Here is a 12130-nt window from a genome sequence, read left to right as displayed (position 1 = left end):
AATGCAAGCAAATAGGCTTAAAAACGTTCTACCAAAAGGGATCGGCATTTGTTCTGAACGTCTATATTATCTGATTAAAATATTCCTTTGTTTATCTACGTGTTACAATAAGAGGTGAGAATGACAGCAATTATAGCTTTAGGTGCCATATAATATTGACAGATACCTGAATATACAGGCTTAGGTACTCTACACCAGTAGATGTGACTGATTAGTAACTTATGATTATCTCTATTGCGGTCAGATTAATAAGCAAGCCTCCATACTACTATTGGTCGTATATGAGTATGTATGGGTTCAAAGTCGTACTTTGAAGAAGAAGCTTAGAGGGAGTAAGCTGTTTCTTCTAGGTGGTCAGCATTTCCATATTAATTGATACAGTGGCGCTACCGTTCGCCGAAGAACAAGTTAAAAAGTTTCGGCTCTAAAAACCGCACATCTTGGCCACTCATCGGTTAACCGTAACCACCAATACAGTACAGTCGATATACAAGTAAAACCTACAAGGATCGTAATTAACTCCAAATGCAACTGCCTGGTGCAGTGGCATCAGCGGTAAAAAATCAACCCCTTACTCTCTAGGTCAGTCCCAGGCAGCCAAGAGGGTCAGACTATGAAGTCACTGGCTCCAGACAGGATATCTCAAGTACTCTGTACACGCCACTGCCTTGGGACCAGATTTTTAGTGCAAAGCTAAAAGTGGAATATCTGAAAGAGAACCGTTTCCTCGGATTCGGCAACCAGGTGATATCGAGTGCTCTTACAGCTTCTTATTATTCGGCCCTCGTTCCCACACTCTCCTAACCCTTCAACCGGTCAGCTGCATTCAAACCATCTACCAGCCCCTAACATAATACCCAGTAAAATAGTCGAAAATGAACCCTTACTAAAATCGGGGAATCTGCTTCAAGTTGCAGCCTTGAACGTCCATACTTTCTACTGAATAAAAATTTCCTTTGTTCTTTCTGTTGATCTTGTGTCTCTGAAGCGAGCGTGCGAGACCCCATTTCAGTCATAAGTTCCACACCACTAAGGACGGGATCAGACTATCCACATTTCACTCTTTGGATATCTGGTGATCATGGTGCAGTGGGTTATAGCATCCATGGTAGTGGAGTTGCAAGCAGCTCCATGGTTTTATTTGTCTGGATTCCAGTGAAGAACCGTCTTTGGGCTGTACGGTTGTCTGGTCCAACTGGGTGCAGTGTGTGCCGACCAGACAAATGATGTACGTCTCTCCTACCTGTATATGCCTCGACAGCCTGCAGTACTACGACTGAGATCCGTTACGGCTGGTTTGGTAGACAAGAGAAGCAAAGTGTCATCCTAACGGTTGATAAGAGGAAAGTGTATCAGAGAGGACCATACTTGAGTGAAAGAGTCAGAATCGATGCTCAGTGTATGGATAACTGTTATAAAATCAGTAGTGCGCTGGAAATCGTCTGTTCCTGGCCAGTCTGAACTTCCAACATGAGTGCTTGCACCCGGGAGTTGTCAACCTCAAGCAAGTCGTAGACACAGTTGAATCACATTGTCTTCGGTCACTAATGGAGAGTCCCAGTTGAAAATGGACTCCTATCATGCCATTGTGCGGCCTTGGTTATCAATTCGCTTCCACCAAGGACTGCACATGTTAGAGTATAGGATTTATTTCCACCGAATTCAACTGATTTCAGCAGCCCAGCACCATCGGGCAGATCTGGCTAGAAAACTACTGAAGACGCATGCTCACCTTGATGATGAGGAGTGGTTGAATGATGAGTGGTAGAGAGTGAAAGAAGCTATTCCCTCATCTTTTGGGACTGTTTGACTAGACTATCCGACGTGACCAAACGGAAACTAGATTACGTCATGATGAAATTTTGCTGCTGCCACAAAAGCCATGCCAGCAACCGGAGACCAAGATGGTGCAGGCTGATACCACATAATCAAGAGCTTCAAGAGTGACAGTCAACGATGGTGGACTACAACGGCCTGAGAGATGGAAAAGTTCTCTACTGCAGGCAGCAAGTGCGTCCTATTTCAGCTAACTCAACCAACATTAATAAGTAGACGGGCACCGGCAAAACAGTTTGCAAAGAAGACGGAACAGCAGTATATCCGCAGAATCATCGTCCTGAGTTACGAGCTGAGAACTTCAAAAACGAGCAACACTGAACTTTTGCAACACAATCCTTGAAATAACCTAACAAAAGTGAATGAAACGTAGATACAAGTCGGCCATCTGCAATAGATATTCAGTGCAAGGTGTTACCTCTTCAACTCAGCAAGCCACCTGCCCCGAAATGTCTTGCAAACTGTAACTTTCAAAAAATTGGCGAAATCCTGATGGAGGAAGCAGAATACGGCACTCCAACCCTGATTTCATTCTTCAGAAAACGTCCCGCGAAAGTCTTCGTGGTATCAGACCGGTAGCTGTGCTATCAAGGTAGTCTATGCATAATGCTGCACAGAGTCATCGATTATCGAGAGACAAGTCTGAGGGAATCAAGCTTGGATTTGTCGTAGTCGTGAATACATTGACCACATCTTTACTTTATGCCGTGATTTCGAAAGTTGCTACTCTTCCAAACATCCGACATTGATCACCACACGTTTTGCTATCGGCTTCGCACGTCCAATGCGTAAAATGCAGCTACAAGACTGGACCTGATCAAACCTAAACCTCATCCGCATAGACCAGGCAAACAATGTGGTACATATAGTTGTTTCTTCAACTGTATTATTTCCGGTAAACCGGCTGAAGGTAAGATGACCTCTCGAATCGGAAAGGTCTGGGCAGCGTTCGCCAACCTCCGACATGTATGGTGCGAGCGCAATGTCAGCTTGTTTTAGTCAAACGCAGTGCACATTGGAATGGTGCGATGTGGCGTTTGACCGACGGAGTCTCCCAAAAAGCAGTCAGGTCTAGTGGGAACACCGATTAAGAGATGCTTAGTTACACCAAATGGTTTAAGGAAAAGGAACTCTTCTACAATGGATGAGCTGCTCACGGTCCTTAGGTTTGACATAACAGAAGACCGCCTATCTTGTAGAGCTTTTTCTCCCACCGGTGAGCTGGGTGGAAACAACTGAGGGGTGGACAGTCTACCAACTGGTAACGAAGAATCAAAATGATAACCAGTAAACTATTTTGGATAAAAGCTGCCACCTAATTGAATGGGGGCCAAAATAACGCTGATGAGAATGGCTCAGTCATAAAATCAGTGACTTTTGTGTCGCCTCAAGTGCTAAGATGTCCAGTTTTCTATTCTTTCAGATAACTAGAATGATTCAAGATGAACTAATTGATCATCCCATCGCCTCAAAGATTTCGCCATACCTCCCTCGCCTTCTTTTTTTCCGATGATGGAAACTGGTTTAGGGTTTATGGCTGGTAGACTGAAACTGAAGAATTAGTCAGGTAAAATCGGCAGGCATATATGTAATTATCCAACCAAACGTGCCCGTTTTGGAATAAGATGTAGGTCAGATAAACATTTGCTTTGTAAATTGGTTGTAAAAATATACGCATCAATTTAAATCTCACACTTTTCAACAAGCTTAAACGAAGGCAAAAGAAAAGCTGACTGCTGTGGACTTCACACCTCTGTCTCATTGATTTTGAGCAATTTAAACAGAAAAAGAACGTGAAATATACTTTCTCTTCCCCTAAATGATAAGTCTTGAAAATGATACTTTAAAGCCACACGATTTTCTCACAATCCACGTGGTGTTATGTCTGGAAATCACGCTATCTGGTGCTAGATGCCGCCCATAAGTCTCGCGCTGACAGTTTATTGTTTTCCCGTCATCTGTACCTCAGAAAGAACCATTCGCTGCAAACAAGAAGCCATACATGGAAGAGTCATCTGCATTACGGACGAATATCACAATATAATCATAAAATAACACGGCAGCGTTTGCGACATTGGATATGCCGACTTCAAGGAGTGCGTCATTTTACAAAAACGCCTAATACCGTCCTAAACATGAGAACGACTTGACCAATCCCCTGATTAACTCCAAATTGCATCTATCCCAAATCCGTATACATTACGCTGCAGCTTTGCGACTTCTTCGCAAGTCCATCTATAATCTGTAGAAGTGTTAGTTTTCAAGACAGAACATGCTACTCGTAGGGTTGCTGAGCACCCTTCGACAACCGATTCTGCTTGTCTTTGGTTCATCAAGTAGGTGCAGTTTTTTACTTTTCGTCAGTCGTATTTTTAACGTCAACCGAGGTCGTACGAAATTTGAGAATTCTAGGTAGGTGCCATAGACCAGTCTGAAATCAATATTTCTCTGGAATAACTCATCCATCCCAAGTAGTGATGCCCGGCCTCGGATTAGTGTACGACATATTTGTCTTCGTTATAGGGATACCTTAAGCACTTTTCTGCATACACCCACATAAAAGTTGCCTCTGTGAATCCCTTCTGTTTCGAAACACCTGGGAACATTCACACTACACTGTGAGTTCTCGGAATATGAAGTTTCATACAGGCCAGCTGCTTTCCCCGGTAACTGCCTGCTTAATAAGTATGTCAAAGTCATCACGAAGATATGGCTAAGATGAGTTTTCGTTTTTAGCTAAGAAAAATTGCAGAGTCGCATACTGGTTTGACGATGAACCTGTTAGAAAGCAGCACAGTTTAAAAAAACCATTCGCAAACATGTTTGCTGAATCCTGCCTGATCAGGCCCATGGCCACATCGTCAAATTCTTAGACTTCTTTATTCTGCTCGGTCTAGCGTGCATCGTCTGAAGGTAGCGTGTTCTTGACAAAATTGAGAGTAACCATTGCTGACGCATAAATAGATCTTTGCATGAAAAGTCGCCCACAGTGCTCAGAACCGGTCTCCAAGAAATTGCACCAGCGTGAAACTTGTAATTTCCACTTTTTTGGGATGAATCACATGCGAACAAGAAACGACAGCAGACAACACAAACACTGCACATGCAAGAACGTCACTCAGAGACTAACAGTAGGATACAATAAATCGTAACTGCATTATTTCACTTGGATTTATTCCGAGATTACAAGTTCTTATCATATCTAGTTACAGAGTGGCACTCCGTAAAAAGGCTGATCTGATGTAAGGATGGTTAATTGTTGCCCATACCATGTTGCATAGTGCATTTGAAAATATCAGTCACATGATACCTAGCTGGGCCCAGAATGACGGCGACAGCATCGTTAGGGACTCAAATTGCTTCATACAGAGAAACAAACGAAAGCAGTCTACTTACATCGGGCAAAAATTGGAGCGAATCATGACTTACTTGTCTCGCATCACAGCTCCATCGCAAATAGCGGAGAAAAACAGCGGGGCCGATAAATCTGTCCGCGTAGTCGCATGCAAGATTATTTGACGTGCTCAGGAAAACAATATAAACTCTCCGGAAAAAGAGTGAATAAGTAGGAATAGGATGTAGCGTGAGAAGAAAACCCTTGGCAGAGATTGTAGGCAAGTAGGCGACGAGAAAAGCAGATTCTCTAACTGCTTCACTTACTGCGAACTAAGGTAGAAAAAATGGCACGAAGTACACAACCAGTGATCATGCCTGCTGGAGTTGACTGCTTTGATTGTGCAGACAGCCACATTTGTTTCTTATACTAACCAGAACTATTAAGGAACGAGTACACCGACACTTTCAACAAATGTAAAGTGTTAGTCGATCAGAAGACAACTTTGGATTTGAGTGATGTTCGGTGGAATTTTGAGCACTCCCAGACCAAGGACGTTTGCACTTTGGTTTTCACAAATACGATCTGCGTCACTCAACATTCTTGATAGAAGTCAGCTGCACCTGGCAGTAACCACTAATAGGAATTATTTTTGGCCCTATATCCAAGCATTCGTATCCGGAAGAATTAAGAAGCTTTGAAACAGTAATTGAAGGTGGGTTACGAACACTTAATGGGTCTTGACCATTGAGTGAATTACGCCTTTAGTAATTTATGCATGCGATTCTGGACAAGAACTTTCACCCCTTAGTGTGCACACTAGAGGGTTAAAGGTCATTTGCCTTTATATCTCCATGAAGGCTGAATGGATATGTTAAAGTGAATTAGAAGCCGAAGAAAAAACACGCATGCGCACATGAGGATTAGTTAAAAAGAAAAGGGTTGCAACTATCAATTTCTACGCCTGGTATGGTATGCGGAAGTGAGGCTCAATAATTGCGATCTTCCTGGGCATAAGTCCGCGGAACTTCAGATAAGACATCATTGGCTAGATAAAAAAAGTCGTCTCTGAGGTGTGTTTTCAAAAAGGATACAGAAAAACGAAGTGACAGCGATGGCGGTTATTGTTCCAAGAGGAATAGATACCTGGGGGTTCGCCAAATCCCCCGAACGATTGGATCCTGCCATGATGCCTGGATGACAAGGGACGAAGAAAAAATACTATACGAAAACAAAGCTCCAAACACCATGGCAACTTAGACGTCTAGTTTTAAGGGAATAACTAAACAGCGGAGTGTCAAAAACCTCAAAGGATGAATACCAAACTACGGATACTATATGTAACATGTGTGGAATTAATTGGCAAAGCCAATCCTAATTAGCATTCGTATGCGTCTGAGATCGGTCCCTATTAGACTGCGTTCCCAACATAGACGCACCATGATGTACGTGTCTGGTCGCATCATCGTCTAGTCTATGGAGAAACATCAAGGCAGCGCTCAAAGCAAAAAACACAGTCAGGTCGGCAGTTTGCTGACATAATCCGTATTGAAGTCAGTGACTACCTTTGAAGAGCCTTCTATTTAATTACTGAAGATCGTATGCAAGCAAAGGGTGTTATCAACGCAAACAAAAAAGTTATTTCACCCCGTTGGAAGTAAGTTTGATCGACCTGTATTCAGCCATGTAGGAGGATTATTTATCCACAAAGCTAAATTTTGCTGAGACGAGACGCGAAGCCGAAAAGTTTCGCTAAACACCTGAGCGGAGCAAAAACCTTTCCTCCGGGGATCAATATTACGGGTCAGCGGATTCGATCAGGTTCGACTTTCATCAACAGAACTATTGTTTAGGAACAAATCAACACAAATATCTGCAACAGCACTCGTTGCCTTGGAGATAGGGAGATTGTGACAATATTAATGTAAACAACCATCCGCGATCGGTACGCCTGGTCATGTTTACACAGTGGAAGTGTTGCTGTGTTTGTCCGGAGCTACTACGAAGAACAGAGATTGCACACTCTTCAGTGGAGTTGGTCGAGTTTTACGGGGGAAAAGCATCGCTGATTCGTTGTGCAATACCTAAAAACGTTTTGCCAATAACGATACGTCGTATAAGTCAACCCAATGTTAGTTGATCACTGACATTCCAACAGGGAAACTGCACCAAACAGCCGTATCCTATACCATGAAATCGCCCTCTGAACCATCTAATATCAAGCACAGCTTACGAAACAATCTCTGAAGGAAATCACCTCAGGAGAAATCAACTAAGCAGTTAGTCCATGGTAGCCCCGTTTATATGGACACGGTATATTCAACCCGGAGTTCTAGCTCAGTGGCTGTTGTGGCAGAACTTCATTAGACCTGAATCACCGCGGCTTCGATGCACATTTATATCCAAACAGCAAGTCACGAATTTCGGTCGCATAGATAAAATGTGATGGCCTTGCTAATATTCCTGTTAATGCATCAATTAAACGAGTACGGCACAAAACATTTGAGACTGAAACTCACCCGTAACTGATGGGAAATAGATGGCTAGGAGGATCATGAAGCTAGTTGTTACGTCCGCAACATTCGGTCCTTGACCATACTCCCTTTTTGGAGGGAACGGTATATTGTCGTAAGCTTCACCTTTTTTGCGGTAATACGAGGGAAGAAAGTTTTCTGAAAAAGTGAGACAGATGAAGAGTGTGGTGAACCGTGTAAGCAGAATGAGGCTAATGAAATGTGGATGAAATACTTACCGAAGAATTTGGTTGATCTAAGCCCAGGCATGGCTGGATAATAGGATAAGTTGCTATTGTGGAAAAAGGCGCATGACTCTTCGGTTGCCGTCTCCGGATTGGCGCAGTAGGCTTGATATATTGGACCTGTCTCATTTTTTGAGCAGTCGTAAGTTCCATTGACTAGCAGAAAGTCCTGAGACAGAAGACGACCGCCGAGGGCGCACACGCTGTTGTGATCAGACGTGGAGAAAACCGGATATGAACTTCGTGACCAATACAAGCATCAATAAACGATCTCGATGATAAAAAATATCTTCGGGGACATGAACCGATAGATCTAATACATACCTGTCATTTTTAGCGACAGGGGATAATCGCCTAAAGATACGGATCAAAACCTCAGAGACGGATATTGTCTTGTGTTTCGCTCACGTGCATGAAATCGAGACAAGTGAATCGACTCTGTGTTAAGTTTATTGAACCGTGCATTACGGTTTAATCGTCCCACCAGTGAATCGAAAAGCTTGGGGGCAAAGGGAGTTTCGACTTCAGTAGACTGAACACAACCTGTTTTCGAACAAACGGCACTGTTCATTATGGCTTATCAACACATGTCCATCACTGATGTGGGACGCTTGATTATCGGGTGTGTGGTTTATATGACCACGTCATCTAAGATCCTATCGCTTCACCATATGGTGTCCGGTGGGGCACCTGAAGGAATCACGAAACATCTGACTTTTTATTGAGCTCTGTGGTAGTCACATGTAGTCACGAAGCCATGTAGTCACACCAGATAACCTTTATTTGGTGAGCACCAGTTAAAATACCTTCCAGATGCTATCTGTCACAAAAGTGAGATGATAGGGCCCAATCAGCTAAATTCTACATAGAATTATCAAACATCAGTTAGATGTAAACACAGTGCTCTTCATTTTTTAACTCAGATCTATCAAACTCTAAAGGTCATTACCATTAACATCTTAGGAGGCTGATTTAGAGGTCTCTGAGTTCAACTTTTACGTAAAAGCAGAACCAATCTGCCTTCGGCAGCACTCCGTGAAGATTGCATGAATCACTTGTACCCGTCGTCTACTACTGGAACACTACTACTCACCCATAGCTCAAGAGGAAAACCAGTGATTAGGCTGATGCGGTGACTATCTTTTGGTTGCCCATTGTTTGGAAAACTATGGCTGCAAAACGACCGAGAATATGGAAGACAAAAACGGAGTGGTAACTCACTATGGACTGCGTGCTGGATTCACTATAAAAACTCCGAGGTACACACAAATAATGGAACACAGGACAGCAACCAGCCCGATGGCAGCAAACCGGCTGACAAATTTGATCCCGAGAAGAACGCAGCACATGACAAGAATTAGCAGAACTGTGCCATAAATCCGAGTATTGTTGAACAAAACGGTATCCGAAGTGATATCACCGAACAATGAGGCTTGAGGACACATGTATTTCTGCAAAGGATATATAGAGTAGCATGCAAACACAAATTCTTGATTCCATCATAACTCCGTATCTAGCTAAACAATCATATGCCCTGGGTTATAGGCGACACATAAGAGACAGCTTGTGAAAAGAGTAGTAGAAAAACTGATTTTTCACAAGTGCTTCGTTTCTCAGTAAAATCCCACTATACTGTTGTATTGCAAACCACTACAGCTGGAATAACATTCTATTTCTCCCGAAACGATTGAACTTTATGTATATATATATGTATATATATATATATATATAACAGAGACGCTGAACGAATAAATTGAATTGGATTAATCAATGTCGGTCAATATTGCACAGATGAGTCTTAGGTGTCCCACAACGTAAATTGCAACTGCCCAGAAATTCGTATTTTAAATCTGAGGTAAAGTGTGAGTGCCATGTGCTTACACTCAAGAAGAGCTTTTGAGGTAACTTTACCGCTACAAGAAATCGAGGCCTACCGTTTAATCGAATTTCAGATCGATCGAACCGAACTCTGTTCTTTCTGGTCCGACGGGAAATTCTACGAGTCCTGACAGACTGCCTTTTTAGTGAAGTTATGCCGAGTGAATGTTCGGATGTAAGATTCTATAGATCTCAGCTAACCCTGGTTGCTGCAATCGTCAGATACCAGGATAATCCAAACGGTGAAGGATTCCGCTTAGCCCGTGAAATGATTTGTGCAAGGTGGAATTAATTCATGTCATACTATATTTTATCCGAGAATGGAAACCAATTTGATTTGTATACGGAACAGAGGGAAACGGAGGAAAACACGGCCAATTTTGGCGGTAATCGGTTCCCATCGCATACACCATTAGGTGACTTATCAATGCAGAAAACTCCAATACAAAGACACAGTCAACATATTTTAACAATCGCGCGAACTAATCATGCTCACTTTGCTCTAGATGCACTATGCAAGACGGTTTAGGAACAAACCATGATTCCCAAAGTCTATATGTGACAAGAAACGTTGGGCCTTTGTGAAGAACTAAACTGAGCTGAAAGGCAGAATAACTTCAAAGGCTTCGTACATTTGAAGCAGAAAAATGTTCTGTTACTGATTCATAAGAGATCAAGGAAATCAGTTACGTGACAGTCACAACTGAATAAACGCGAATTAAGATCCACAACGAAGTGATTATATCCAACCACATCTTCAACCAATAAGCCCGTAAGTAGATTGAGCAGGAGCAAAATCTGTCTAAAATGAAACGGACACATACGACCATAGCGTTAGAAGCACGAAGAACTACTAGTGGTTTAGAAGCCGATGTATGGAACTTGGAACAGGAGCTTCCAGTCTGTGCACAAAGCATATCATTCACAAATCCTTCCGTTCTGGACGCTCGTACACATTGAACACATAAGGGAATGTCTTCGTCAACAAACAAAAGTGCACGGCTAGATTCGGTTGAAAATTGGGTGAAAATTCCCTCGTTACTAACATATGGCCAACAGTGACCGAAAACCCAACTCAATTAAGGCCACTCTTTACAAGGAATAAGATATTATTCCTTCATGCGGACTAGTGGATAAAAATAATAATCCTCGTAAACTCTCGACAGAAAGTTTAGTTGCTGGTTTCCAGAATGAAATAAATGTGGAGGTAGACATCCATTTATTGATTAAAGGGGTGTTATCGGAAGCAAGCAAACTATCCCATGTGGGATAGTTTAATGATAGTTTAATAGATCTTCGCCTTATCCAAGATTTGACGAAATTCATCTTACCAAAAGTAGAAAAAAATGAGACTGGGTCTTTGAAGGCTATTTCATTCAGATCAGGATCCAGAAACGCGTCCAGGTATTGTATGCGGGGAGCTGCCTCCAATTCATTGTTTCTTTTTAGTGATTTCCTCTCATGTGAAGTGTGCTTCGGAAAGCTACGACTGATGTGCTTGGGAAAGCTAAGACCGGTGCGTTAGCGGCTTATTTACGGTGCCGATAGTTCCACCAAAATAGATAGTTCATGTGATTATATTAAAGAGATACTAGTATGCGCCGTTTGAGTGATTTTTTTCGGGCTTATTTCTTGTAATAACCGCGTACTTGTCGTACAGTATTTGTAGCTGCTACACGACCGATTATTTGGGGAGGTGGGATAGGTAGCTGAGCATTTTAGCCGGTAGCTAATAAATTAGTGCGTAAATACAGCACTGTGGGTGGACTGTTAAATGGGGGATTCGGAAGGGGGTTATGCACTGAAGGCAATAGCTTGGATGCATGAGCGCTGTTGAAGGCCTGACTGGGCCATGTCTGACAATGTATCTAACCATTGATATGGCTCGTCTCGGGGTCCCCATCCAGGAAGACGGCAATGACCAGCGCAGCTGAATGATGGTGTAATGGTCACCACTAAAATAGGTCAAACGACATAAGCTTTGGTGAAGGCGGTGAGAAAAGATAGAAGAGAACGGTAATTTTTGTTCTGGGTCTTCGATGAGAATCCACGAGGTATAATTCAATTTCAAAAAAATGATCCGTTGCACACCATCAACCCATCTGTCTACGGCGTAGTATCACATAAAAACAGATGCAAATAAGCTAGTAATAAAGTGCCGTAATCGCATTTAATACTGCCAGAAACCACTTGGAGGCCTTCTCTGACCTAATGTTATGGGTGGATAGAAAGATGATGCAAGTAGCTGCTAACACAGAGTAGTCTAAACATTTGGTCAAACTGATGCACTCACCAGGAAAACCTCTACGGCGCCCACAAGATAC

At 42.6% G+C, this 12130-nt stretch overlaps 2 protein-coding genes across 2 annotated transcripts in view; one reads left to right on the top strand and one right to left on the bottom strand.

Moving 5' to 3' along the window:
• The window catches only part of T265_04426 (hypothetical protein), a gene marked incomplete at both ends in the record, with an annotated part of 32632 nt that extends 28752 nt beyond the window's left edge, over window positions 1-3880 (top strand). The window contains one exon of the mRNA XM_009169171.1: window positions 3806-3880. Coding sequence (XP_009167435.1) covers window positions 3806-3880 — 75 coding nt within the window. The remainder of the gene's footprint in view (window positions 1-3805) is intronic.
• Window positions 1-12130, bottom strand: part of T265_04428 (hypothetical protein) — a gene marked incomplete at both ends in the record, with an annotated part of 97384 nt that overhangs the window by 59870 nt on the left and 25384 nt on the right. The window contains 5 exons of the mRNA XM_009169173.1: window positions 5266-5323; window positions 6265-6363; window positions 7690-7842; window positions 7923-8131; window positions 9150-9379. Of these exons, the coding sequence (XP_009167437.1) occupies window positions 5266-5323; window positions 6265-6363; window positions 7690-7842; window positions 7923-8131; window positions 9150-9379 (749 nt within the window). The remainder of the gene's footprint in view (window positions 1-5265; window positions 5324-6264; window positions 6364-7689; window positions 7843-7922; window positions 8132-9149; window positions 9380-12130) is intronic.

The sequence above is a fragment of the Opisthorchis viverrini genome (assembly GCF_000715545.1).
Source record: "Opisthorchis viverrini unplaced genomic scaffold opera_v5_73, whole genome shotgun sequence".
Taxonomy (NCBI): Eukaryota; Metazoa; Platyhelminthes; class Trematoda; order Opisthorchiida; family Opisthorchiidae; genus Opisthorchis; species Opisthorchis viverrini.
The sequence above is the reverse complement of the archived record's forward strand: the minus strand, read 5'-3'. Positions and strand labels throughout refer to the sequence as shown.